This window comes from Schistocerca serialis, chromosome 1 (genome assembly GCF_023864345.2).
Source record: "Schistocerca serialis cubense isolate TAMUIC-IGC-003099 chromosome 1, iqSchSeri2.2, whole genome shotgun sequence".
Lineage (NCBI taxonomy): Eukaryota > Metazoa > Arthropoda > Insecta > Orthoptera > Acrididae > Schistocerca > Schistocerca serialis.
In genome coordinates this window covers 947107515-947125231 of record NC_064638.1, presented here as the reverse complement: position 1 = coordinate 947125231, position 17717 = coordinate 947107515, and the positions used below count along the sequence as shown (strand labels likewise).

The 17717-nt window shown below is 34.5% G+C and overlaps 1 protein-coding gene across 5 annotated transcripts in view; it reads left to right on the top strand.

Moving 5' to 3' along the window:
* Nucleotides 1–16775, top strand: part of LOC126412613 (calcium-transporting ATPase sarcoplasmic/endoplasmic reticulum type) — a 94876-nt gene extending 78101 nt beyond the window's left edge. For 2 of the 5 annotated variants that reach the window (XM_050082284.1, XM_050082293.1), the window contains exons 17-19: nt 304–437; nt 522–639; nt 3738–5989. In XM_050082284.1, coding sequence (XP_049938241.1) covers nt 304–437; nt 522–639; nt 3738–3938 — 453 coding nt within the window. In that variant the 3' untranslated portion in view covers nt 3939–5989. Of the gene's footprint in view, nt 1–303; nt 438–521; nt 640–3737; nt 5990–12996; nt 13062–14943; nt 15142–15475 lie in introns of those variants that run through there. The other 3 variants (XR_007575326.1, XM_050082301.1, XM_050082309.1) reach the window with 3 other exon arrangements.
* Nucleotides 16776–17717: the final 942 nt, after the last annotated feature.

The window sequence follows — 17717 nt, the reverse complement described above, 5'->3', positions numbered from 1 at the left end:
AGTTTTTTGCAGAGCAGTTATTCACTTCCTATGGAACACGATTGTTCCACAGAGCACACCTTGTGACACCTTGTTGTATTGAAGCTGTGAATTGAGTTTGGTTTAATATAATGGAAGTACATTTTCTTTATTGTCTTCTGAAATGCATTAACTTCATCTTTTTTATCCCTTCAGAAATAGTGCATGTATTTCCTGAAAGGATTTAAGACAGGTTCTCAAATGATGAATGTTATGTAGAGGAAGGTTAGCCTTAGAGCGTTTAGAAGTTTATCACTATCAGAAACAAGTGTTACTCCATTGCAGACTCACCATTTGGCTTGCATTGGAGGTGGTGATGATTTCAAGGGTGTTGACTGCAAGCTTTTTAATGACCCACACCCAATGACAATGGCCTTGTCAGTTCTTGTCACAATTGAAATGCTCAACGCAATGAACAGGTATGTTTTATTACAGCTCCTATTTCTGTTACCTATATAACAGGCAAATAGATTTTGATGTTTGACACTTTACTTGAATTGCAGTTTATCAGAGAACCAGTCCCTAGTCGTAATGCCTCCATGGTCCAACATTTGGCTGATGGCTTCCATGGCCCTGTCTTTTACGCTTCACTTCGTCATTCTTTACGTTGAAATTTTGTCTGTAAGTATGATAAATATTTAGCATATGTTTATAAAATAAAAACCCTTTGTTCCTAATAATGAAGTGGATTAACTACCATGACTACTAATAATTCTAGCAGTTACCATAATGTCGTTGTGGAAATAAGAGGTTGTAAAGGTGGGCAGGGCTTTCAAGTGATGATAGTGGCCCACATAGGTGTTATTGCTTAGAAGTGACAGGGTTACTCACATTATCCTTAATCATAGCTTATTGTTCATGGATAGAGCAAGAACAGTAAACTGCCAAGAGTAGTTTGAGTTGGGGCACTAAAAGCTTTTTGCATTAACTGAGAGAAGTAATTGCAAATCAGTGAGAAGAGACATTGTCCACCATCCAGATGAAGTGGAATAACTGCTGAAGTTGACAAAAGACTAAGATAGTGTTATGATGCTGTGAGACTTAAAAGCTATTCTGAGATGCACATCGCCTCCGCTGCAGCAGGTGAAATTAACTGAGGATATGCAAAATAGGACTAATGTTTAACAATGCACACATTATTAGTTGTCCCAGGAAGGAAATACATCTGCAAAATTGGAAAGATTTAGGCTGCACTAAATCATAGTGAAGCAAAATCACAAGAACTAAACTGCAATTACAACTGCTGTGTATCTGGCATCGGTAGTGATTGCAAATAGTTTTGACCAGGTGCAACTTGAAGCACAAGGAATTTAAGCATGTAATACAGGATGGGGCACAAGCTGGGGAGAATGAAAGACAAAGTACTGACCCAGGAGGTCCATTGGCATGACTCTCTTCTTTAGCGCAGATGAAACAAGGAGATTGTAGGCAGCAGATAGGATGTTATCTAAGAGGAAATGGTAACCTAAGAAATCTTGAGTGACTAATAAAAATAATGATCTAGAAAAATACTGGGTAAAGAGATAAGTGCGGATGGAGGTGTAATGAAGCAAAAATATAGACTTTGGAGAAAAAATTAGATGAGGTTTTTAACAATAGGAGGAATCGCATCAAGTTTCTACCAAAAGTGAAATTTCCCTTTTATTGACACTCTGAAAAGCATTTGACTGCATAAACTTCACAGTAATTACTGTTTTCTTCTCCACTTTTATTATCCTCATCTCAGTTAGTTAGATTGGAAAGAAATCCAAGAACCAGATTGACACGAATGATTTGATTTCAGTGGTGGAAAGAACTGGAATGCTTATTCACCTTTCAGTATTTTTCATACAATTGGCTTCATTAGAGTTTATAAACTGTAGGTCAAGTTTTATACAATAATGAGTTACACACATGGTCACAGAAAATAACAGGCTAAGCAAAAGGTTTTCTTAATCACTGAGGAAAAATGTATAATGATCTGTTTCTAGGAATTCTTCATTTGAATTGAATTCATTATAATTTAGGCATATATGTGTGATAGGCAGAGCCAGTTTAAGGCCCAAACAATACAAGCAGCTGTTTGGTGTGCCTATCATGCCCAAGTGCAAAATTTGTAAATAGGGTGTATCATTAGTAATGAAAACTGAAATGAGTGAAAGTATACAACAATAGAAGCATGGTTAGAGTAAACATGAGTCAACAAACTAGCTATTTACAAAATAATTGTGATTGTGTGGTTACGAGCTGCCACTGACTTCAGTATGAAATATTGTACTAGTTAGTATAAGTGTATTTGAGATGTAAACTTTCTGATTAAATTTTCGTTTAAGAGGGCTGAAATTTCACCCAGGGCCTACCTCTACAAGAAGTACAATAATACTTAAGCACTTAATGTGTTACAAGATAGTGATTAGTTTTCTTCCTGCAAAACCTACAACCTGGACATTGGAATAGATCAGTATAAATTTAAAAGATTTTTGTATTTATCACTTTTTGATGTCAGAGAAATAAGTTGTGACCTATAGAATTAAAAAGTCCCTTTGCTAAAAGAAAAGAAAAAAGATACAGGAATTTTATATTTTCACTTTTTCCACTCAGTTTAATAAGCAGAACATTTTTGTGAAAGCTATAACAATATAATACTTCTAGTTCTTTCTGCTTCCACTGAAAACTTTTTCAGTCTCAAGAAATGGAAACGAATTTTATCTTGTAATATTTAGCATTGCAGTAATATTCAAGAATTTATTTCTATAGCGATGAATGCCGCTGTATAACTTATTTTAAAAAAGAAAACACAACCTCTTTTCACAATGTTAGATTACCAGGAGCCTAATGAAAGGCAACAAATTCACGAGGGAGGGTCACCAAATTGTGTCACTTGTTCGGAAAAACGGAAAAATGTCCTCGAATGAGCCCTGGTGGTATTGTATGAGCTTGGAATGTTAATTTAGTGACAACTTCCTTTCGTAAATAGTTATTGTTATTAGGGCTTAAAATAAGTCTTGAGGAAGGCCAGTTCTATAAGTAAATGTTACTGGTATTGTGCACATCATATCTCATATTGAATTTTTCCAAATTTTCTCTAGCATACTGAGACTTTTAAAGTACTTTCTGTAGGACCTGGTGGGTGCTAATCCTAATAGATATCTGATTGCTCTCTTTCTTCTGCCATCTGAAAATACATTTAAGTCTTGTTTAATTACCCAAAAGCAATATTCCGTACTGCAGGTGGAAATTGAAGAAAGCAGAATACAAGTGGAGTTACAAATATCTGCTCATCCTGTTTCTTAATTTATGCAGTTAAAAAACAGAGGGGAGTTGGCTGCACAGATAATTTGTATTTCTTTGCCAAGAGATCTTCTAATATAAGACAAGGGAACCATAGGAACAATGTTACAGGTTTTCACTTGATAGAAATTAAACAGCAAGGAAATGTTTTGCAGGGTCATAGACTAAAAAAAAAAAAAAAGGCTTGGAAACATTTTGCCTTGAAAACAGTAATTAAGTTCATAACTGCATAATATAATCATGGAATCAATTGTTTGAAAACTAATGAAACAATTAATGATGTTGAAAATTATGATACAGAGTTTATGTATCTAGATTATGTAGCTCAGAACAAACCCAAGTTGGTTGTTTTTTAATTGAAGAAAACTACTAAAATCTACAGTAAATATGTACTGTATTTATCAATATAATTGAAATACTCACTAAATATATAATTTTTTTTCTCTTAGACTGTCTTCCAGGTGACGCCACTGTCAGTTGAAGAGTGGATAACAGTATTGAAGTTTTCCATTCCAGTCGTTCTTCTTGATGAAACGCTCAAGTTTGTCGCCAGAAAGTTCACAGATGGTGAGAGCCCCTTCTTAACCATGCACTGGATTGTTCTTATGTGGGGGGTGTTCTTTGGTTTGTTATATATATCCCCGATTTAAAAATCCATTGAGTGATTGATTTTTAACTATCCAAAACCCTTTTATTCAACTTTACCCCCAACACCATGGATTGCTTGAACACTAATTTACAAAGCATGTGACATGTAGAATGCAAAAGTGATTCACTGTGTAATTTTGAAAAATGGTGGAAGTCGAGTGAATATGTTTATTGTCCATTGCGCTGTTGGGGGATGAAGAGATTAGGGAGAAAGCGTGTGCTGTAGATTGTGCCACTGAGTTTGAAAGCTCAGAGTGAAATCAGCTGGGATCAATGCATTTTTGCCCTTACAGTGAACAGTACAAAAGCCCAGAATTTTGTAGGTTATTTTGTACAGTGTGTAGTGACATCGCTGAAGTGCGTTTTTGATACATTGTCCCCGTTGCATTTGTCAAGTGTAATGGATTTTTTTTGTAAATGTAGATATGTGCCTTTTTTAAAACCCAAGCATCTTTTTTGTGGAAAGAGTATTTTTTACATCTGGATGCTTCCCCATTTTTTAAAAAGGTTGCTGTAAGCTCTTAATTTGTGCTAAGTTATGTGCAGTACTTAAAGAATGGGATCAGATATGTGAACTTGGTTTAAACCTGTGACAATAATTACTGTTCAGGAAAGGGTGGTGAGAGTTTGTTTTGATCTGTATGTATAAGCACAGTAACGAGCTTCCTAGTTTTTTTATGGTCTTAAGTTGGTAACTAACATTGCACTGATTGCTAAGTTGCCAAGAATCTCGTGACACGTTGTGAATAGTCTTATCAGTGCTGCAGTATAATTTTATTTATTGTGTAGTTATAAGATTTGGCTGATGAAGAATTATTTATTTATTTAGAAATTGTCTTAGAGGGTACTTTATTTCTCATGTTTGTATCTGAGAAGCCGCAGTTATTTTTTAAAAAAAGGAAATATTAGAATAATTGGGAGATCATCAGTCACTTGGTTACCTATGTAAAGTAAATCTACGTCAACACATTGTTTAAATCCGTGCCTTATATTTAGTAAGTAATAACTTTTATGTTTTATATCAAGAGGTCATTGTTTACTTCATGATGCAGGTATATCGAGGTCAAATTGGAACAAGAATTTATTAGTTTGGGTCAAGAAGTCAAAAAGTAAAAGTGCATAAGTCTACATGGATCTTTCAAAAGCCTCAGCATATAAACTTCATTTTGCCTGTTTTATTGCTTTCATCCACAACCATCTTTCCCACCTGCAAGAAGCACTTAAGTTATGGGGCAAATACAGACTGCTGCTTGATTTGTTCTGCGTCCTTACCTTTGCATGCGGCACCTGAAACCTGCTAATCCTATGGCACTTCTTCCTATATTGAAGACTAGTATGGACTGAGTGCTACAAGAAAAAAAATTGTTTTGCTTTTAAAGTTAATGAACAGTTAATTATTGTGCATGGTGATTTTTTTAAAGCGCAACAAAATGGTAATATTAAAATCAATTTTGAGTTTTCTTTGCAATTTATCTCCCAAAAAATGCAGGTAACAAGTGATTTGAGTGTGAATTATGAATTTTGGAAAGACAAAATTTATTTATGCTGCATGATGATTAAATTATTTATGAAATCAGAAAAGAAGTGTTTAGGTGGTTGTTATTTGGGTGTTGATCATCGGGCAAGACTCGGACTTTTGTAAGTATGATTTTTGTGTGTATCTGTGTGAGAAAGACATTAAATCTGCAGTCCTTGAAAGGATTTGCTAGACAACATAGTATTAATTCTTGTGATCGAGGTGTCCTGGACCCTGTCCTAAAAATGTGATCAGTCTGCTCACAAACTACTTTACTGAAAAAAAGGAGAATTTAAATAGGTAGAGTATGTTGCATTTCCATCTCTTCCAGTTGTGTATGATGGTTTCTGTAAGTAGTATACATAAGAGCAAAATGACTTATTGTCGTTTGTATGTTCCCTTCATTTTGAACTGGTGTGTACCGTACACGAGTTGACAAATTATCAGAAATTGGAATCCAATGCCATGTACATATTTCATAATGTAATTGTGAACCTTGTTACAAAGAAACTGTTACTAATAAACAGATATTTTAAATGTGTTGTGTTTGATGAATGCCTTATATTAGTTTTGTGCCTATTCCCATTCCTTTTAATATCCATGCAAAAATGATCACTGCCTTAAGAAAGAACTCCTTAATAATTCAAATGGTACTGAGAAACATACGTGATGCTGTAGGCAATTTCCATCAATTCAATATAACATTTCCCCTCCTCTCTGTTTTTTGAAGTTGATGCCTGTTATATTTGCTGCCTCACTAGAGCTTACTACAGTAATTCCTCAGTAGGATTTGGTATCAATCTTGCAGATTAGTTGAATGAATTACATGGCATTAAAATGCTGTACACACAGATAAATTTTGATCATCACCAAAAACCAGGTAGCACAATTATAACCAGCATCTCTCTCTTTCTTCCCCCTCCTCTGTCCAGTCTAAGACAGTTCTCATTTTCTAAAGTTGAGCAGTTAATTGTATCATAGCTTCCTTTTACATTTCATTGTAGAACTGATCAAGTGGAGGAAGCAGTCAATTTTCAATACTATGAGTCCTGTCTGTTAATTGGTCCTTGGTGTTTTCCTTAAAGTTTAGATTTTGTGCTACCAAAAGATGGTAACACAACAGTTTCTATATTATAGCCTACCTTGGGCTTCCATACAAATTAATTTCTCTTCCTATCTAAATGTCTTTGGCAGGTTTTCATTTGAATTGTATTCTAAAAGTTATTCTGTCGTGTAGTATGAGACTTCTAACTTACTACATTACTAGCATCTTGTATGTTTCTCTCTGCTATTTTCATCACACTTACAATGTAATTTGGACTTTTAATTCGTTTTACAAATTGTATTCTCTCTGAGTTACAAGTGGTAATATTTAATTGGCCAAGAAAACTTTCAACGATCTTGATTACAATAAAAATACAATTTTATTGTAACTCAAGCTGATAATTATTTGGTTCTGATACAGTTAGAATATGATTACTGGAAGTGAATCATTTTTGCCACCGTTTTTAACAGAAAGCATGTACTTGAATGTAATCCTGAATTATTTTAAAACATTACTTAACACATTTCATTATTCCTGTAGAATTATAAGCATGAACTGCAACATCCCTTACCAAATTTTAATGCAGTTCTTTAAAACATTCCTCACACTACAGAGTAGAAAAATAACTTATGTCAAAGGGAATTTGAAGAAAAAACACTTAAGTTTTCCATTTATCATATGTATTTTATTGGCTAAAAAATCGGAAATGTGACTATAAAAATGTATGAGGTAATATAGGTTCCAGTGAGAGATGAATGTTAAGAAATATTTTAGTTTTTTAAATGCTCAGTACTCTGTGCAGTTTCCAGATTCTATCTGATTATTTGTGCTTTTATAAACCTTGGGCTCTGTCTGATGGCAGATTTTCATTTAGGAATATATCTTTCCTTAGACTTTTAATCATATTTTGTTAATATCAATGGCCAGCATTCGTAAGACCACCTTCTGTAGCTAGAAACATTGTCCTTGTACACATGTCTCTGTTGCATTTTTTATTAAAAATATACTGTTTAGTCATATTATTGTTAACTTTTGGGATTTAATTGATTCTTACATGAATCCTTTCAATGCTCTGACAATTTTCATTTTTGATTCACATTAGAGACATCGTGATCACCAACAGAATATTTAAAAAGTTTCGAAAGGATACTGAAATTCAAATGTGATGTTCTGGCATATACCATGATACAGAATGTAAATGTTTTCAAGCAATAAAAATCTTGCTTAATGAATATTTCCTGGGTCATGGAAAGATACTTCATGAAATGGAGCTTCAACAAGAGACTCTGCAGTTCTAGAAATTTAGTATAATCTTTTCTAGGCTGCTGTTTTTTGAAAATATCTCAAACAGAATCTGAGATTCATTCATGTCAGTTTTCACCACATGTTGCTTGACCATTTCCTGCTAAACTCTGGTTGAGATTTCGTTAACACCGCTTGCAGACAGACTTCCCCCAAGATTGATATAGTGAGAGCTGTGTGTTCACAGCCCATCTTTCCATGAAACATTTCTGAAAATAATTACATGTAATGTATGCCTGCAAAATAAATACAAGAGGTCTTTATCAAAAAGCTTTTCAGTCAGAACACACACACCTCTAAAAGTGCCTGCATTTGATTGAGTTGTCAAAAACTGATACCTCCTATTTTCTGTTAAATGACCAAAACAAGTGGTTTTTTCCCTTTCGTTTTCAAATACATTTGTGTATAAGATGTATGTCAAAAGTACATACATATATACATACATGTTACTGAATGCTGAATCACATGTTCATTTCATTCTTTCCTCCTCATGGCTGTTTCTGCTCACTCGCTTTCTCAAATAACTGGTGATCAGTTCCATGCATCAACTTTGGCCCTTTTTCCAGGTGTTAACTGATGAAAATCTAGCATCTGCATAGTAATGAACTTCATAACTTACCATGTGCTATGTCTGCAAGTTTCTGTTTGTTTATGAACCTCCAGTGACCATCCAGCATAATTTCGCAGTTGCTTGCATTGTTGATACAGAGCTTGTAATTTTGGTATGCAGTTTCACAGCCCCTGTTACAGATGCATACTTTCTCCAAAAAAATCATCACTTTTCACACATGCAGTGAGGTACTTTGATGTACAGTTAACTTACACATTTGCAAATTTTAAATGTTTATTTGACAGATGATTGTTCACCTCCATTTGTTTCATGTGTATAGTACCTAAGAAAGATCAAACAGTGGAAAATCCAGAATGGAATAGTGACAATATTATGAAAAGAATAGATTTCTTCACCACATTGTGGAGATGTTGCATCCCAGATAGACACAACAAAAGACTGTAATACCTAAGCAAACATGTTATCTCCTGTAAAAGACATGAACACGAAAACATTGCTTATGCCACTATTGTTACATTCCCACAAAAGTGTGAGAAGGCTGGGGTGAATCACTTTTGTTTGTGAAAAGCAACAACTTTCAGTGCCCCCCCCCCCCCTCCCTCTCTCTCTCTCTCTCTCTCTCTCTCTCTCTCTCTCTCTCTCTCTCTCTCTCTCCGTGTCCTGTGTTCATTGACCCTTGATGTAATTCAACAGATGTGAGCTACGAGATAAGAATGCAATCAGTTAATTTAAATGAAGTAAACAACAGGTCTATATCAAGTAATAAAAGATAAATAATAATTTGTGAAGTTGATGGTTTTATTTTTTCCCTAATTTTCCAGTTCTGAAGGCCCAGGACAACCCTTTCCCTTTATCCTACTGACCCCAAATATCACACAACCAATTTTTACATAAAACTGAACCATTCAGGAGGAACCTGTGAACATTTTAGCAGAAAATTTGAGAAGCATCTTATAAGAGCTAACCATAAAATACATACACATGCTCAAAATATTAAGGGTTGCAAAAACTTGATGATATCGGAATATGGGTTAATCTCATCATAGTTTATCAAATAGTCAGTATATTGAAGGAATGGAATTTTTTTAAAAATTCAGATAGCATGTATAAATTCGCAAAACAAAAGACTGTATAAGTGGGTGATATTAAGAGAAACAGCATAGTTGTATCATTATGCTTGTATTTTGAGGTACAAGCGTTGAGTTGCACATCAAAGGCAAACACAAGCACCTGACTATTGACACAACTTTAATAGTAGGTGCAGTACTGGCCTGCAGCTGTGAATGTTTCCTGGGAGTTCTCTCAGTTATGTAATCCACAGATATCAACAAACCATGAAAATGTTTGTCATCTGTTTTAAATTATCAAAGAAAACTTATGGGATACATTGTGTGTAGAATGAGATGTACTGTTTCAAAAATTTATGTGGTGATGCCTAGTAAATACAGCAAAATAGTAGTTATATATTACCTTTCTGCACCATTAAAATGTCATGATTAGATCATAATGCCAAAACATCATATGTTTATTATAGAGAGAGTAGGGTGTCAGAATAGTTATTTCCAGAAAAGACTGAATTTATTAAAAAATGACTTTTTAATCTTGTTACAGTTTAAAAATGAAGAAAGTGTCCCCAATATTGGTGTGGCTTCTCTGCAAGTAGGAGATTGCCTGTGATTCAGAAACAGGCTGCTGTATAATTACTATGGTTTTTAACAAACCTATTACAACTTTTTCTAAGGGAAGGTGCTGTTGCTATCAGTTTCGAAATTTTTAATGTTAGCTGTTGTGAAATTATCGTTGAAACTGTAATTTACTCTGCAGAAACCTGCCCAGAAACAAGTAGTGTGTTAGTGGGAGGGTGGGTGGGTGGCTGGGTGGCTGGCTGGCTGGCTTACTGAAGTTATACTTCTTCTAATAGTAATTCTGACCTTGTTCAGAAAGGATCTTATTAAAAAAAAAAAAAAAAAAAAAACTGAACGATTTGTAGTGAGTATATCACGAGAGAACCAAAAAATCCACTGGAAACAGCAGTTTTTGATCCTCTATACTAATTACACCAGCTCACTTTTACTAGTCCTTTAAAGCTGCATGTTTGTTCAATTTATGTGCCCTATTTCATGGTAATGCAGTAATTTCCCTTTCCCACAAATATATTTAGTTAAAAGGTGTTGAATGTTACACGGCCCAAGTTGTCATCAAACGGCAATACAGGACCAGCTTTATATGACTTCACTGAGTTTTGGAGTTACTCATTGCCTTCTCAGAATAAAATTTCATTCATAAAACAGGTGAGTGTCTTAATATATTATAAATAATAATTTAAACCAGGTGAGTCATGCTACAGATCATAGCATTTTTGATGTTATGTGCTATTTATGCATATTTTTAGAATGGTTGTAACATAAAACTTGAACGATTCGGCACTAGTTCTTCTGGAGACTGTTTCAAAAATAGATAAAATTTTTGTGACTTACCTCTTTCCATTTCAACATCTTATTACATAGCTTACTATTGAGATGACATTTTTAGTTGAGTTTCAAATATCCGAACAGTCTCTGAAATAAGGGAAAAATGTAAACAGAGGTCATGTTCTTTGTCTTTAGGGGTAGTTGAAACAGTGTCAGTACTTCAGTGACACTTAGGGGTTTAAATAGATATCACACAGTTGTGTAAGAGACCTGTAACAGAACAATCAGTGACTAATCCAAATGTTTCATTAAACAGCACAATACATTCCCCCTTTACTCTTTGGAGCTGGCATTCCCTTTGCCATCTGCCCACCTGTAAACTGTTTCATCCAACCACTTGCTGTAGTTAATGTGTAATCTGAACTACAGAGAAACTTTGTATTTGTCATACACATCAGATGCCACTTCAGATGGACATCACCATCTTGAGTGTCTTCTGGAGCTTTTTATTACCAAATTGAAATATATTTTCTATCACATTGAAAGACAAACATTCCAGAGTAAATGTTGGCATGCTTTCTGCAAAATGTTGTCCTGTGGTAAATTGTAATGGGTATCCACATGACTAGTCTTGACATGTAGTGCTCTTAAATGAAGTCTTTTTGTGCACAGAACTCAAAGCGATATGTCGTACATTAATTTATCGCAATTTTTGATAAGACAGAAGTACAGTGGTTTATCTGACCACCTCAATGGGCGTCACATGCTTCCAGTCTGCCAATGGCTCTCCATTGTACTGTGGATGGCACATGATGCCTCAACATAGCCAAGTTGCTCATCCATGGTGCCTTCTCTCTGCTCACAGCACTAACGGCAGTCCTAATCAGGTGTTCCATTTTCTGATGTGGTCGTATGATGTATACAGACTGACAATGCTGTTGATTTTTTTTTTTCATTTTCCAGAAATGAATGTGCTTCAGAACAACCTTGGACATGCCAGTCTAAGTAGAATCATACTTCTGCATGAAACCTTACTATCTTAACTTTCACACTTGTTTGTTCAATGTTCTCTTTGGACATCCTATGTGAACTCCAGCCCATGACATCTGTAATGTGCTACTATTATATTTTTAGAGAATGTCTTCAAATATTCAAATTTCAGATCACGTAATTTATGAGTTCTACTTAATCGTGAATAGAAACTGTTGTATTTTGCTGCAGATGGACAAGCAGATTAATGTATAAACATAAAATATGAATTATTCAAGTTTTGATACACACAGATTTGCTTTGGGGAAGAAAGATACAAGCTGAGAAATTAACTTTCTTGAATTAAAAAATGATCTTACCATATTCTGAATGTCTGAGAGAGTAAGTGTAATATAACAGCCAAACTCAAATGATAGTAATAATAATAATAATAATAACAACAACAATTATGTGACTATACATTGTTCATATATGTTTCCTCCAGTAATCTTTATTTGATCTGACCAGCTCTATATTGGGAAACTATCAAGACATTTTTCATGGATAACATATCATATACATGAATATAGTTGGAACACGTATGCATAAATCTTGAAGTTTCACAGAGAGTTCGTTTTTATTTTTGGGGCACTGATACATGCTTTTATTTTAGGGGTACTGATAGACTAACACAAGGACTAGCAGTATGAATCATGTATTGGTTTGACAATTTTTTGAAGAATTTCCTTGATTTATCATCCTAGCATGCATTTTAGAGAAATACATAGTTCTAAGGCACTAGAGAGAACTCAACTTTAAACAAGTTCAACCGACAGAACAGTAAGTTTATCATTTCTTTATTTTTGTGAAGTATTCTATGTGCTTTTGTGACACCAAAATTTAATATTGACTGTCTCCCATTTACTTTTTTATTTGGTGTTAGTTTGTGTCATGTGTAATGAATTGCAATTTTCTTCCCCATAAAATTGATAGGTATACTTACTTAAGCCGAATGCAAAGTCTGTTTATCCATGATTACAGTGTAGACCATTGTACTGTACATACTGTCATGTGTTTTCCTATGATACCCTAGCTTCCTTCCTAAGCAAACACACAATTTCTGTACCATCCTACTGTCTTAACCCATCTTCCAGCCTCTTCTTTCATTCTTAACCTACCTCTAAAAAATAATTCATTTCCCAAATTTCTTCTAATTAAAATTATTCTTTTTTTCCACATTATTCAGTGCTCCATTAAACTAAGGAGTTTAACCCAAATTCATCACCCCAGTGCCTTCATATGGAACCTTGTGTGAGTATAGACAACCTTTATGTTTCCAGTTTTGTACAGCTGCGTCCTGGTCTGCTCTGTGGAAAATAACATTTTCATTTGATTGTGTACTATGTACTCTGCTAACTGCTTTCTTTGCACAGTTTCCAGTCTGCAGGTGATGGCTGCAAGAATATGGATTAATTGTTTCAAGCGGGATCTGCATTTACTTGGATGAGGAGATGGAAACAATGACCATTTAAACTGAAAATGAGCTTGTGTGTATGAAGAAATAGTTTAGTGTTATATGAGTAAAAATAGCTCACTACTGGTGTTGATTTTCTGTTTACAGTTTTCCTCATAAAGTAATATGCAGTTCCTATGAGAGAGAACTATTAATTCAGTACTACTATGTGATTTCGATTATGCTTTCTATGTTGTTGTTTGGTATATATATTTAGAACATTAACTTCTCTCACTGTTAGTTCTTGTTCAGGTAGTTAGACAGCTATTTTTCAAGGAAGTTTTGATGATTATTATTTCGTAGATACAAATAATTCTTTTCATTAAGAGCAGCACTGTGAAGTTGATTCAGCATAACAAAATTTGTTACACACTGCATGGAGTATGTTGTACTCATGTTTACACATGTAAAAATAATTCAGCAAATAATGGGCTAGAGTAATGGATATTCCAGTTATTAGCACTGCAGAGAAATGGTATTTGTAATACTAGTACAAGAATTGGTTTAAGTGACAGGGGATAATACACAGGTGCTTATTAATTATGATGCTGCTACTGCTGCACACTAAGTAATGTACAAAGATAATCTAGTGTTTGTGTCATTAACAGATGAATGGTTTAAAAAGGTCAATTTTTTACATTTGTGCTTAGAAGCATGAGGAACATGATTCGGAGTTGTAGTTAAACAGTGAGGAGCTCTTGTAACTAATGCTGTATAAATGCAAGCTTCTTTCACATAGAAATCTTAAAGTAAAAGTTTCAAGCAGAAAACTTTATTTTAGTTAATATGCATTTGTATGAACACTCTCACTGTTGTATGTATTATAGACAACAAGAATAGCAACTATCACATTTTTGCATGTAATTTGTATACTCAAAACAATTTTATGCTTACATCATCATCAAATGGCGCACATTTCACTAGGTAGACGTAATAACTGCTCCCCTCCCCCCCCCCACACACACACACACACACACACACAGTGTCTCAGTGTGCTACTTAAAAGTTAAAAGCAGGATACTGACTGCAGTGTTGCTGTGTGCCAAAGGAGAAATGACAAAATTGTTGCATATTTGTACTAAAAAGTAAGATTTAGATCAAGTCTTTGTTGCTTATCTGAGATGTAATTTAAAATTTGTGTGACCTGTACACTGCAGTTGCTCTTATTCCTGTGTTAACATGACAACTTTCATTTCTTGTTCTTAAAAATCAGACAGAGAGAAACACACTGAAATAACTCTTAGTACTTTTAAACTCATAGCATTTATCATGTTTTACACAAAATATGAGTAGTAACTGCAAATGCATATTTTTATTGCCAGTTGTGACGTGATTAACACAAGCTTTCCCCCTCCCTACAACCCATCTTCGTATTAAATGAAAGTTTCATGTTTCAACCCCTAGTGGTTCATTACGTTTATGTACTTGAAATGTGTCTTGCCATTTGAAATGAATGTAAACCTTGTCTTGTAATGGGTATGTAAATTAATCGCTTAAAAATGACTAAAAGGCATTATTTCGGAGATTTGCATCACTGTAGCAGGCATATTGTACAGTTAATGTCGGTGTATAGCATCATGCTTCTGTCATACTGTCACTAATTCATCTGTAATGTGTTAATTATTTTCATTTGTCTTGGTATTGCGCACATTTCAAGAATTCACTTTTCTTGTTCCGCAGCAACCCCAGATGCAGTAGCTGACAAGTGGTGAGATTTAAGTAAAACAGTGCTATAAAATGGAAATCACTGGCAAATGAAAACACAAAAAATAAAACCAATCCTCAAAAAATAAGAAACTGAAAGTGAAAATATTCCAGATATGTTGTTCCCATTTGTAAAGCTCTTCAGTAGTTTCCCGAGATGCTGTTGAATATTAATATTATGTAATTTCTTTCTTCAAATTGCATCTCTCTGTGTTGCCAGCAAAAATCAGCTGCAGCTAATATTTTCTCCATTACTCCGCTTTTGCAGTAGATACTCTTATCAACTGTTAATAGCATTTGCTTTTCTCAGCATTCAGCAGCAGCTGCAGCTAAGAATATAGCAAAATGACTTGAGTAGAACAGCTTTGTTTTTGCACTTGAAATATTTCATAATATGGCTTATAGTTAGTTGTAAGTTTTGCATAATACATGATTAGCTTAAACCTTCAAATTTAATATATCTTGTAGAAAATTTACTAACTCTTTTAATTTCTGTATTTTTTTGCAGTTGGTGAAGTTGTTGTAGACAAGTGGGCCTATTAAATTCGCAGTGCATACAGCATCTAAACATGCTTTAAGCAAAACAGTGCTTTCTGCTAAAGAGATCTGTAACAAGCATATTCATTGTAGATTATAAAACAATTTTTTTTGGAAACCCTTCACCATCATACTCAAGTTATAACCATGTCGGAAGTACAGCATATTAATTCTTCTGTTTCTGTACTAATATTCCGTAATTGTGAAACTAATTTGCTTTCTCAAGTCACCATGCTAATATCCGCTCTGCCTCAATTAATTGTGGGAACAACACTAACATGGTTCACTGTCTGTGTATTCAATTTATACATTCTTCCTGTTGTTCTCAGTCCTCGGCATCAATTACAAGTGAAATACTGAGCATAAAGGGTGATGCAGAGTGAGAGAGCCCTGGACAGGCTCGCTCACATAATTTCATAGTCACATTCGTGGAAGCCACTTTCCTGATTGTCCTATTACTTCTGCCATGGTTTTTGTGTAATTTTGTACAAAGAGAAGAAAATGCAGCAACACGAAGAAGATGAAATAATAATTCTCCATTATCTTCCTTGTATTGCACGAAGTAATCCATACGAAGACTACGTCTGGAATCTGTGATGGTGTGAATGAATCATAAAACCGTTCTTTTTAAAAGGAGGGTTAATGTGTTTAAGGTTGTATAAATTCAGAGAAACAAAGTTTGTAAATAAACAAATACTGAAATATATTTTGAAACCAAAGATGAATTGTGTAAACTTTACCAGAACGAAGTACCTGTGGAGTTTCGTGCTAATTTGGTCTATGGGCGAGAATCACAGATGCCTGTAGTGGACTGCAAACTTCATAAGAGTGGGAAAACTACCACACAAACTGTTGTCAGATTTTTACATATCATTACTTACATTAGTATTCATGCTGCTGGTTGGACATATTGTATATAAATATAACAAACATGTATACACTTTTTTGAGTGAATGAGTGTGTAAGTATATATCTTGTTGGATGATGTGTGGGAGGTAAGACTTATGTACAATCATAAATATGTCATTGAACCATTAAATATCATCCATTTTACTATTTTAGGGAACAAGTGTGTTTATTTTTCTCGCCCATACTGTCCATTCTTCACTCCACAAATATTTGTTCATCTTGTTAAAGAAACTGCTGGACGGAACCCGCACTATTCTTTTTCATATGGAAAGTCTGTTTCCCTTTGTTACATTTTGATAATGTGACATTGAGATTTTCATGTTTTGTACAATAAAATCCAAAAAATATAATAGTGATAAAGACTCTTGAGTTTTTTTATTGTATTGTCCCGTGTACCGTATCCATTTAATATAATGGTACACATGCATCCCAACAGCAGAAAAAACTTCATTCCAGGGTTTCAACACAGAAGGTCAGTATGTATAAATCACTGCTGTTGACTGAGCTAAGCTATGTTATCAATAGTAAGCACTATACTAATCAATTGGATTTTGAAATGGAGTAATGTAAGAGAATTATCTGCTAATTTAAAGGAAGTTTTGGAAGGTTAAAATGCAAAATGTGCTTGTTAGTAAGCAGTGACCTTTTTCAATGGAGATGCACCGATTCATTCGTTCTTTTAATATTATTATTCAATATCATTTGCTGAAAACTTCAGCCCTCACAATAAGGCTCCTTGTCTGAAGCACACAAGAGAATTAAAATATAGGCAAGGTAGTGAAGAAAGGAAAGTTGAAGCATGCCAGAACACCACCCTGGAGGTCCAGCATGTCCTGTCCCAGCTTAGATTGTTAGATAGATGTGTGCTTGATTCTTCTGTAGTTTTTCTGTTTCTTTCCTTCCCTCTTCCAGTTTCTAACTCTGCCCCCAAGGTGACCTATCTTGCATTTCTTATAGGACACAACCCAGTGTTTTCGAGGTCCATGTCAAATCAGCTTGAAGTACGATGTAAGGGATTCAGCGACACAATGCTAATATTGTTACAAATCAGTCTAGGTTATACAAGGATAACAGGTACTCACAATACTTAAATGGGAATTGGAAGAATTGTGATATCAGATTTTCCATTTTTTCCCTCCATTTTAAAACATATAAGATGGAGAATAGTTAATACTGGAATGAAGAATCCTCTACCGATCTCTGTAGAGTTGCTCCAGAAGTATATGTTTATGTTAGCCCCATTTTCCATTAACTCCTATTTCTGTTCTCATTTTCAGTATTAGCCTTTCCTTGCCTGGCAGTTT